Source organism: Apodemus sylvaticus, chromosome 5 (assembly GCF_947179515.1).
Source record: "Apodemus sylvaticus chromosome 5, mApoSyl1.1, whole genome shotgun sequence".
Classification (NCBI taxonomy): domain Eukaryota; kingdom Metazoa; phylum Chordata; class Mammalia; order Rodentia; family Muridae; genus Apodemus; species Apodemus sylvaticus.
In genome coordinates, this window is record NC_067476.1 from 115,156,950 (window position 1) to 115,169,100 (window position 12,151).

General features: G+C 47.3%; 1 protein-coding gene across 1 annotated transcript; it reads right to left on the minus strand.

The window, feature by feature from the left end:
• Positions 1 to 309: 309 nt before the first annotated feature.
• Prokr2 (prokineticin receptor 2) lies at positions 310 to 8,620 on the minus strand. The gene is made up of 2 exons (XM_052181489.1): positions 8,052 to 8,620; positions 310 to 1,006 (listed from the first exon to the last, which is right to left on the minus strand). Exons 1-2 carry the CDS (start codon positions 8,618 to 8,620, stop codon positions 310 to 312), a joined length of 1,266 nt encoding a protein of 421 aa, XP_052037449.1.
• Between the last annotated feature and the right edge of the window lie 3,531 nt (positions 8,621 to 12,151).

The window sequence follows — 12,151 nt, forward strand, 5'->3', positions numbered from 1 at the left end:
GATAGATAGAGCTTAATAACTTCAAATAGCTTCATTTTTTTTTGGTAACTGTTTTTGCACATAGCAGGTAATCCTCAAATGTCAGCTCTTGTCCTTGAATAATCTGTTCGCAGACTCTTTGCGTCTAGTCTCTTAAGATGTTATACAGACATCAGTTGTGCTGTATGTTATTACATAGAAGCATCCAGGTACATTAGCGCAGGAGAACATGAATACAGCTGTATCTTTCCATGTTGCTTGTGAGTGGTTGATGGTGTGTGATACACTGAGAATCGAATATTAAGTTTTTCCTTGGGCAACACCTGCAGGCTACTTTAGTCTGATACAATCCACCTCTTCAGTGGCTGGCACCCCACTGGTTTTGAGGTCGAGGTCAGCGCTGGACTTACTCCCATAGTGGGAGGACCTCCAATGGAGCAGCAACATCTTCTTGAAGTATTTCATGGTGTTGTTCTTGACGGTCACGAAGCATATCGTATTGATCATGCTGTTGCTCATGGCGATGCACTCCACGACATAGAAGGCGGTGAGGTAGTGCTTCTCCTTCACCACCACCGTGGGGAAGAAGTCTCGCACTATAGTAAAGCCATAGAACGGTGCCCAGCACAGCACGTAGGCCGACAGGATACCCATGAGCAACAGCACTGTCTTGCGGCGGCAACGCAGCCGCTTGCGGATCTGCTCCGTCTGGAAGCCAGGTACAGCCTTGAACCAGAGCTCTTGGGAGATCCTGGCGTAGCACAGGGTCATGGTGACCACGGGACCCACGAACTCAAGGCCGAAGACGAAGAGGAAGTAGGATTTGTAGTAGAACTGCTGATCCACCGACCAGATCTGACCACAGAAGATTTTTTGCTGATTCTTGACGATAAGGAGGATGGTTTCTGTGGTGAAGTAGGCAGATGGGACAGCGATGAGGATGGACACTATCCAGACCAAAGCGATCAGGAAGGAGGCAGTCTGATAATTCATCCGCGGTTTCAAGGGGTGGACGATAGCGAGATATCTGAAGGGAGAGGGAAGCCAGCAGTGATGGTTACACTTGGAAGCACGATTGTTTTTTAACCAGCCCAGAGCGCTGGAGCAGCACAGTGAATCCCCAGCAGCCTCTGACCCAGATCTAAGCAGCCTTAGCTCATTAACAGCCCCGCTTGGCTTTTAGAGCCGCAGTTTAATGGGAACAGCTAATGGGTTAAAGCAACCTGGCTTTTCTCCCTTGCCTGGCATAGGGATCAGGGAATTACCTTTCTCTCTGAGATTTCTTTCTTTTAATACAACCCAAGACAAATGGTATTTACCTTGCAGGGTGTTTGTTACAGTGCAGCCAATTTAACCCTATCCCTGTCTAGCTTACAAATGAATGAGATTCAGACTATGGTTATTTTATTTGGCTTTGATAATGCTGGCGGATGGGGGGGGGCTGGGGACGGGGAGACCCCTAATCTACTTTTCTAACCACCCAAATACTTGCTGTTTCTCCAGGCCATGAGCTCATGGTCCATCTCCTCTTGAGGTGGCTTCCTCCTCCTGCTTCCTTCTCTTTCTCCTCCGCGCCCCCCCCCCCCCCAGTAATTCAACCTGCCTATCTCTAATCCCTCCAGTAACTGTCTGTGGCCGCCATTTTTATTTAATCAATGGCTTTCAGTTAAGGAACAAGGTTTGTACCACAAAAACTGGTAAATATGAGAACTCTTTCGCAGGCCTAGACCTTCAGGTACAGAATTTAGCATTCCAGTCCATAGCTGTAGACCAAACCTCAACAGTCGGTGAACATTAACCACAGTAAGGATGCACTTGTGCGAGTATCTTTCAGCAGAACCACATGCTCATCTGTACCTTTCGAGTTTTCAATCTCACCACCCTGCCCAGGGACACGGTCCTCCTAAAGTTCTTATTCCAAACCCCTCATGATTTAAGGTGAAAACGGAGGTGAGGACACTGCTCAGGCTCCCCCCTCCCCTGCCCCCGAGACAACATTATGGAGGCGGTTGGGTTAAATGGGATTCAGGACTCTAGTTAGAAATAAGCAGCATGCCCAGGCTGATGGCCAGCAGACACCAGAGTGGAGCCTCCTGAAACGAAGCGTTCACATCCACCCCACTCCCACCCCCACCTCCCCGCCATTTCACACTCAGGAGAGAGTGCGTGAGGAAGGCATCTCATTGGAGCACCTTAAAGTGATACTCCTGTTCTTTTTAAAGAGTCACACTGCTCAAGGCAGATGAAGCCTGACGCTTTCGTGGAAAATGAGCTCACTTGTGTGGGTTGCTTCCAGAGAGATGGAATGATAGCTATTTAGATATTTGGGTCCTGGAATAATTTCTGTGTATTGTGTGTGTGTGTGGGGGGGTGGTGGCAGGAAGGGTGGTAGGGGGAGGGTGGAGGGAGAGAAGAGGCATGAGAGGTAGAGAAGAGACAAATCATCCTGGAATTGAGTGTGTGGGCCAAGAGCAGGAAGAATCTAATGAAAACACCCAAGTGCATCCTTGCTACGTTTAATGTTCACAAACTGCGTGGGCCAAGAGCAGGAAGTCTCTGCAGAAAATTCTGTCAGACTTTTTTTTCTAACCAAACCCTTTGATCACCTTTCCAAAACCCCGACATAATTTAGAATCCCTCTGTCATGTTACTATTCTCTGTCCCTTGTGGTATTTCTGTTATCTTGTCCCCTCTGTACCTGTTTGCTGGTGGCTCTCCAACTGATTCCATACTTGAAGCTTCTGAATATGGAGGAGAAAGATGGATCCATCCCAACCATGATCCATTCCAACTATGGGGGGCTCCCTGCTGGGTGTTACCACAGCAGCATCTGGAGCCTTCCACCTATCTGTGTGACCGGGCCAGGAGGACGAGCATTACAGGGCTAGAGAGGTGAACAGATAGGCATCCTCCCCACCTGACTGAGACATCTCACAGTCGCTGACTCTCTGTGATAACTGGACAAACTATTTCCTGTTGCCTTTCTACCAAAAGTGAGCCTTGAAATGGCACCATTGTGCTTGTACAGTGTTAGGGGTCAGAAGACTGACGTGGCTTCACTGGGGAATCTTGGGTGCCAGCAAGTGGCACTTTTTAGGGGTTCTCAGGACAACCCGATGGGGGGGCTTTTGTTTGGGTTTTGTTGTTTAAGTCTCTAACTTTTCAAGAACTGTCTATATCTTTTGGTTCATAACTTCTCCTCCCTTCAAAGCAGCAATGGCCAGTGGAGTCTTTCTCATGTAGGCCTACTATGACATTCTGCCCACCTCCTTCAGGTAAGAACCTTTGCTACTCATTGGCTCCACCTTGCCAAGTACAGTCTCTATTCTAAATGATCAGCAACCGTAGCTCCTTGAGTTACCTTGCTCCACCTTAGCATGCAATGCAGCACAGCCATGGGCTCAGTGAATTTGGATACAGATATCTTCGTTGGGCATTCACTAAATCCAAAATCTTTAGAGACTATAAAACAAATTCAGGACTTAAAACTGTTCTCTATCTGGTCCTGTGACCACTCACAGTGTATCAATAACTCACAGTATGTCAATAACTGAAAGTGTACCAATAACTAATACAGTGTATCAATAATTCACAGTATTTCAATAACTCACAGTATACCAATAACTAATGCTCACAGTATACCAATAACTCATAGTATGTCAATAACTCACAGTGTACCAATAACTAATGCTCACAGTGTACCAATAACTCATACTCAAAGTATACCAATAACTCACAGTTTATCAATAACCCACAGTGTATCAATAACTTACAGTGTACCAATAACTAATACTCACAGTGTATCAATAACTCACAGTATATCAATAACTGAAAGTGTACCAATAACTAATACTCACAGTGTACCAATAACTAGTACTCACAGTATACCAATAACTCACAATGTATCAATAACTCACAGTGTATCAATAACTCACAGTGTATCAATAACTTACAGTGTATCAATAACTCACAGTAAACCAATAACTAATACAAAAAAACCTTCACATTTCTGCTTATTTTATTGTCATTACCAATTCCCCACCACCACCATCTTTTTCTTGGGTGGCCTGGAACTTAACAGTTGTAGATCAGACTAGCCTTAAACACACACACACACACACACACACACACACACACACACACACACACACTGATAATCTGCCTAGCTATCCTTAACTCTTACAGTCAGATACGTTGTCATCCAATACATATTTCTTACTTGGAGGACATTCCAAAATCCATTGTTAACATCAAGTAAATCGGAAAGGCAAGAGCACTGACTTGGAAGGTGTTAAGCAGGTCTGTTTCCAGACTGCACACTTGGATAAATGGCGCACACTCCTGAGACTTAGTCTCTGCATCTGTGAAGTGGGGATAGTAATGACTTAACCGACAATCTGTCAGAATTTGTGTCAGCTTCCAAGAAGGCAAACATCCATAATGTATGATGGAGTTATAGTACTTTGTGTATGCTGATCATTTCCCATGATTCATTTGTTGGCAAGAGAGACATCTGCAAGGTCTCTGTTGCCAACTGTCTGCTTGAGTGTGTGTGTGTGTATGCTTTTGAGGTCAATGCTCTGCAACTAGAAATAGCACCTTCTCTGCATGAGGATAGTCCCTGGGCTCAGCTTCCAAAGACAACATGTGATGGCCCTTCTGGAGTTTCTGCACAGCAGAGCAGGCAAGTTTGAAGAAATAGTGGATGGGAATGCAAGGGAGACTGGTGCTTCTGCAGGAGCCCAGGCTGAGCATGGACTGGTGGTGCTTAAGCCCTACTGAATGGCTGCTTCCTGTAGCCCTTATAATAAACACCCTAGCTTGTAATGATGACATTGAGATAGTGCAGTGTTGGAGGTCAAGGTGAGGGCCGGTAGGAGGTATTCCTTTTGGAAGCTCTTAGGAGAGGACCTGTGTTGGGAGAGGGCAGTGGCTAACTCACAAGTCTCTTTTCTAACTCACGAGAAACTTAAATTGTTTCTCTATCTGAGGTGAATAAAAATAAGATCCCAGGAAATACCACCCAACATGGCCCCAGTAAAATGACCTATTTTCTAAAATCAGTGGGGTTTTTGAAAAAAATCAGAGAAGGGTAGCAATGTCCAGTCCAGCTTTCTGATTATTTTAGAGCCCAATGATGGCAGAAGGGGCTCCTTATTAGGGCGCTGCTCTAAGGTTCCATGTGCTGCTTTAATCTGCGATCCTCACAGAACCCCAGCACCTACCCAGAAGCTCCTCTGTGCTTGTCAGATGTGCTCCACCGGGAGCACTCTAGGATGCTTCCCCTCCATCTAGCTCCTCTACCGGCCACAGCGGGTATAAACTTCCTGAGGAAGCTGAGTCTAGATTTAGGGTGTGTGCCTGTTATTCCATTGCCCAGTAGCCTAAGACAGGAGAATCAGAGTTCAGCGTCGTTCTGGACTACATAGATGGGACCCTTGCCTCTGTTGAAAAAACTAGCATTTACAAGTCACTGTACCTTTATTATTCCTAATATTTGATAATTCCTAGTTTTTACATGGAAAAAAAGCTTCTTGAATTCAAAAGCTACATCTTTTTTGTTTTGTTTTGTTTGTTTTTCGAGACAGGGTTTCTCTGTGTAGCCCTGGCTGTCCTGAAACTCACTCTGTAGACAAGGCTGGCCTCAAACTCAGAAATCTGTCTGCCTCTGCCTCTGCCTCTCAAGTGCTGGGATTAAAGGTGTGCGCCACCACTGCCCGGTCAAAAGCTGCATCTTCTACTGATTGTGTTTCTATGTTTCATAGCCTGGGACAGTATGGCGGTCATGGCCATGCTGCCATGCCCCCTCCACCCCTCCCTCTCACCCTTCAGTATATTCTCCCCTGTAGGCTCCGCCTCTGCATTTCAGCATCCCATCCCCCTCTGCTCTCACCACTTTGGTCCATACTCCCTCCCTCCTCTCTGTTTTGCTGCTTCAGCGTATGTGTGTGCACTCTAGCACAACAATACCTGCCTCTTTGTTTATCTGAGGGTTTTCTCTGGCTCTCAGAGTCCTCGTGGCTACCCATGCAGTATTTTTGAGAAGCCCTCTGCAATGACTTGTAAGAGCCATCTTCCGTGCCTGGGAGAACTCTGAGCTGGGATCTACACCTACTACTCCAAGGGTTTCTTAGCAGCAATCACCCATGGAGGCTTTAGTAGCATCTTTACTGGCCCCACTTCCCATTTCCCACTCAGTTCTTCCTGGTGTACTTCCTGTGCATGGATCCCTGCACATGTCAGAGGGTCTGGGGGAAAAACAGAAACTAAGATATAGGTATCTTAGTGTCGAGGCAGAAAGACCAAAGACATGATGTTTATTTTAAAACACACAGATGGGGACATCTATATCTTCATGCACAATATGGATTGGCGGGTCATGCTGGCATAGACCACATTGATAGAGTCAGGATTTATATCCTGTGACATTGGGACTTCTGGAGATTTCATAAGCGAAGGAATATCTTAGGAAAAGCCAGCAATAGTGATTCATATCGGATGAACTTCATATGGTTAAGCATGGATTTTAGGGTGCAGTTAGAAGCTCCAGGGTAGCAAGAGACAGGCTAACATCAGAGCATCAGTGTCCCTCATGAGCTGCCAAGTAGCAAAGCTGAAGGGTCAGGTGCTGGATTTAGTTAGAGCTGAACACAAGAGATGGGGTTAGTGGGTGAGGGACAGGAAGAAGGGCCCAGAATGATGGTCACTTTCCTGTTTGGGTCCCTGGGAGCAGGATGAGGGGGTACAGCTGATGGGGTGTGAAGGCTGCATGGGGAAAGGTTGGCTGGGGTGAAATGGAACCTCTGCTGTCTGTGCCAGGGCGATTGCTTCCCTAAGCAGCCCTAGCATCACAAACCACAGACCGACACAGCTTACAAGGGGATGAGGCGTGAGGACAGCAATCGCTCTCACTGCAGCAAACATTAGAGTCACTCAGGAAAGTGAATAAAAATGCAGATTTTTGCAGCTCCCAGCTCAAGAGATTCCTGTTCAGGTGACTTGGGTGGGTGGGAAGCAGGAAGCAGACTCTATCACTGTAGCAAGTGCTAGTCTCTGTGATTTTCCTGAGGAGTTTTGTTCAGTTGGCTGGCATGTGTGCATTTCATAAGTTGGTTTCTGGACTGCAGAGCCTCAGGGCTGTAATAAGGTGCTTTCCCCATGGGCATCTTGCTATACAAAGGAAGAGGTATCTTGTTCCTGTGTCTTTTATTAATATAACTGAAGAATAACTAACTGGTATATTAAACAGCACCCAGAACAAGAGAGAAACTGAAGAACTGAAGGAGACAAAAGGGTAGGCCAGGAAGCCTAGCTTCAGAATGCATTTCAGAGCAGCTCAAAAGGGCGGGTGCATCAGAGATATTTCCCATCCCTCACCCCACCACCGGTGACAATGATGACCTGAAACTATGCACATCAATGAAACATACAAGATTTCTCATTTGCTGCTGTTACAATTTGTACCTATAAATTTATAGCAGAGCAAGGACTTCTGGGACATCTCATGCAAATATATGTAAATAAGCATACAGATACCTGCAAAACAGCAAAAGCAAACATGTCCTTCTCTCTTTCCTGTAAGCAAATTCTGCCATCTTATTTTCAAATCAGCGCTGCAACAAAAACCACCAGAAGGGATGGATGCTCCACGCTCCATGATTCTAACGAAGTGATTAAAGAACAGACAAATCTGAATTGCACTGAAGGACTAAGACTGGGGGTCAGGGGGAGGAGCACAGGAAGCAGTGGAACGCTTTGTATCTGAATCTGGCTACAATGAAAAACTTGGTACCTATTGTGTTGACTAGAAGCTGCTCTGGCTAACTCTCCTATGGCTTTAAAATAGTTGCTGCCCGAGTTTTCTGCTTTTTGTCTTTATGTCGTAGGGCACATGCCACCTGTATCTGAAGCAGAGACAGTATCGTAGGGTATGACCAGAGCTATGAGACTCGGAAGCTTCCAACTTTCTCAAATGCTGGTGAACAGAACACATCTGGAGAACATATCCTCTAGCCCCTCAACAAATCATGAGCTGTCACATCTGGAACCATGCCAGAAGTTGAAAACCTCACCTGTCAATAGCGATGGCCAGCAGAGCATTGGTGGAGACGTACAGGGAGACAGTACGAAGGTAGTTGACAGAGACACAAAGCACGTGACCATGCTCCCAGGAAAGCTGCTGTACTACATAATAGTCCATCTCAAAGGGGCAGCAGACGATCGCCACCAGGAAGTCAGAGATGGCCAAGTTGGCAATGAGGAGGTTGGTAAGGTTGCGCAGCTTCTTGTAGCGGGCGAGGGCAGCAATGAAGACAAAGTTGCCAATGCCACAGACTAGCATGATGCCTGCCAGTGCCATGCCAATGACAATTCTGGCTGCAAAGAAGATCTGTGTCTTGGTCACATCTTCATTCTCATCCGGGGGGAGGTCATAATCACCATAACTGAAGTTTAAGGGGAGCAAGGAAACATGGTCTTGGGATGGACTCAAGTCTGGTGCAAAGCTAGTGTTTCTGTTCTGGTGTCCCATGTTGATGGTGCTACCAGTGGGCCGGGATGTATCAGGGATAGATGCCCACATGGACTTCAGCACTTCTGCTGGGGTCAGTGTGTGCAGGTCCTTGGGGAGAACTGCTACCATCCAGGATCTGGGGGGAAGATACAACCAGTGGTCAGCCAAGCAAACATCAGATCTGGTACTATTCCCCCAAGAGTTACCTAGGTACAGTCCAACCAGACTCACCCAGGGCCAAGGAGACGGGAGGCCGTGTGCAGGCTGGCCACAGAATGAACTGGAATCCTCAGAGAAACCCAAGAAGAATGTACACCCTTGCCCTTCTTCCAGCAACAGTGCTGGGCTGACTGTTCTTACAATCAACAGCTTAGCAGACAATGGCACGAGGCAGGGGATAGACAGGAATGTATTGGTGGCTGGCAGTGATTCTCCTGCTGCTCTCCTGTTTTTTGCTTAGGAACTCTAGAAGCCAGTCTTTTAAACTATGGGGCTTGCATTGACTGAATGTGACATCGGAAAAAAAAATCAATTCAAAAATCAAAATCAGACACATAATGAATCCTGGCCGTTTCTGGCATCCTTCAACCAAGTTCCATCAGGGTGCTTCCTGTAGCCTTGTTTCCAAACACACATGTGCTCTCTGCCCTGTGTGCTAGTGTGCTTGGCAGTGCCCATGGCCAGGGCCTGAAACACCTTGCCTCAGACCCGTGTGCTGTGAATTGCACAGGTACAATTACTGTACACACAGAGTTTTCTGCTCTCATAGAAACATAACAGTTTAATTACAGAAAACAAAGACTACACACTGGATGCTATACATTGTTGCATTCGGCTACAAATTAGTGTATCCTTGGATTTATTGGGCTGACAGGCTTTGATTTTAAAATTTCTATCTGAAGGGCTGAGAGATGGCTTAATGGTCGCAGGGGCTTGCTGCTTTTATAGGGGGCTCTCTTGAATAAGACCGGAATTCAGAATTCCATAGTAAGCACCAATCCTGACACTATTAACGATACTCTGTTAATGCTTGCAGACAGGAGCCTAGCATAACTGTTTTCTGAGAGCCTCCACCCAGCAGCTGACTGAAACAGATGCAGAGACCCATAACCAAACATTGGATGAAGCTTGGGAACTCTTATGGAAGAGTTGGGGGAAGAACTGAGCTCCCTAAAGGGAATAGGAACTCTACAGGAAGACCAGGAGAGTAGAGCATCCTGGACCCTTGCTGGCTCCCAGAGAGTGAACCACCAACCAAAGAACATACATGGGCTGGACCTAGGCCTCCACCCACCCATATGTAGCAGATGTGCAGCTTGGTCTTCCTATGGGTCCCCCAACAACTGGAGCAGAGGCTGTTCCTAAAGCTGTTGCCTGGAATTTGTTCCTCTAACTGGGTTGTTCTGTTTGGCCTCACTAGGAGAGGATGTGCCTAGCCCTGTAGAGACTTGATGTGCCAGGGTGGGGGGATAGTCCTCTTCTCAGAGGTGGGGATGGGGGAGCGAATATGTGAAGGGGGAACTGGGAGGAGAGTGAGCAGTGATCGGGATGTTAAGTGAATAAAAAAATTAATGGAGAAAAATTAAAAATTTCTATTTGAAGGACTGAGAGATGGCTTAGTGGTCACAGGGACTTGCAGTTCTTGTAGGGGGCTCTATTGAATAATACCAGAGTTCAGAATTTAGTTCTCAGCATCAACATTGGGGTGCTCATAACTGCCTGTAATTCCAAGTTCTGGGGAACTGATACCCTCTTCAGGCCTCAGAGAGTACCCCCTCCCACCTTATACAAACATGTACACACACGTACATACAATGCACACAGACACGCATGTGCATATGCACACACATATAAAATTAAAATGTAAAAAATGCTGTCTGAGCAGTTGACTGGATTTTCATTTAAAAAAATCATTAAATGAAATATGGCTTGGAATTAGGACAGAATTTCCAACAGTTTTAAAACAGCCCTGAAGCAAGCTTGCCTTTTGTATCATGTGTTTATATGAAGAGTCATTTCTGGCATTGACAATTATAAAATCAAAGTATCATTCAACTCTGAAAAATGTTCTAGATGCTGTATCAAATATTCAGCCAAGATTTAATTCTTTATGTAAAAATAGGCAATCCATTTCATTGCTATGCAAATTTGCTTTCCTCATTTATAAATGGTAAAATTATATGCATATCAAAGAATTGTTTTTAAATACATTAATGATTTATTATTAGTAAATGTTCAAATTATATTCCTACTTTATACACTTACAAACCCAGGGACACGTAAAAAATTCTCTGGTGAATTGAGGTCCTTCTGAATGGAAAAATTTAAGAAGCCCTGTTCTAGAATAAATCCTTTCTCTCTAGGTTGACCCCACCCCTCCCCGGACCCCTTCTTTAGGTTCCCAGATTCCCAACCACAGCCAACCCTGACTAAGGAGGAACTGAGACCGTCAAGATCTGTGTCTTCAAGAGGTGGCTACTTGAGACCAGACTGGACTGGTAACAGCCTCCTAAGAGTGCGTGGGGATGGCCAGGGAGTCTAGGGGCTGTCCATTGCTTGAGAACTCCTTCATATTCTCGGTGTCTCGAGATGTCCACAGAAGGGAGAGGAAATAGTGTCTCCAAAAACCGCTAGCTCCCAGGAGGTAGCTGCTATGGACAAGTCAGCGCCAGGGAGAGCATGCCAACCTGGCTTGGACTGTCTCAATGAACTGCCTTCCTCTCCCCCTCAACACACCTGCCAGTGCGGTAGGAGCTATGGGTAGGGCTAGCAAGAGGCTATCAAACTGGACAGTGAGGTCTGCCCAGTTTTACATGTGCCAGGAGAGCGCTGGGGGGGAGGGGGAAGGGGCGGGGGGCGCGAATCGCTACTCTAGCCAAGAACAGCAGTCACGGCGGCGTTAGTGAAACCCCAACTTGCTACACAAGAATCAGCTGTGCGCTCCACCTTACCTGACAAGTGAGGTTCCAGTGGAGTCTGGATCTCAGTGTCCTCTTTCTGGGGCGTCTATAGGTCTCCCAAAGATCGCCACAGGGGACGAATAAGCGGGAGTTCCAGCCAGCTTCTCAGCACCGTAGACTGTGGGAAGAGGGAGCCCGTGTGAAGGCTCCCACGTCTCTCACTCGCATCCGTGCGACACTGGCCCGGGGATAGATATCCAGTGGGGAATTCAAGCCCAAGAAACAAAGCCGGGCACGGAGCTGCCTGCAGGGCGCAGGAACCGCTCAGTCACCCTCTCCCTTGTCCGCACGGCTTCCACCGAGTCCGCGGTTCCCAGGCTGTACCCTAGTCCCCTAGTCCCCAATCTCAGGGTCCGGGGGCAGGAGGGGATCTCCTGGAACAGACGCGCCGTGCCCCAAGTCCGCTTGCCTCCACCCGGCACTCACTTGCCTTGGTGCTTCCAGGGGCGCACTCCCTGGCTGGTGGCGCCGCGGTAGGTGGGCGCGGCCCGGGCTCTGGGGACACTAGCTAGCGCTGGCTGAGGCTTGCGTACTTGGTAGGCGCGTGTCGCTCAGTCCTGCTGTCCTCCTCGCGCTTCTAAGGCTCATCAGTCTTTCTGGAGTTGCTGCTTTGCTCTGCAACTGGTCCCACAGCCTGGGACCCAGCCCAGGTGTCCGCCCCTCCCGGCGCCCAACTCCGCCCCCGAGACCCGCCTGCCTC

Bases quoted from the DNA above. Each gene is read 5' to 3' on its own strand.
- Prokr2 (XM_052181489.1), bottom strand. From the start codon at position 8,620: ATGGTAGCAGTTCTCCCCAAGGACCTGCACACACTGACCCCAGCAGAA. The intron at 1,007-8,051 runs GTGAGGTTTTCA...CTCTCCCTTCAG, and splicing joins CTGGCCATCGCTATTGACAG to ATATCTCGCTATCGTCCACC.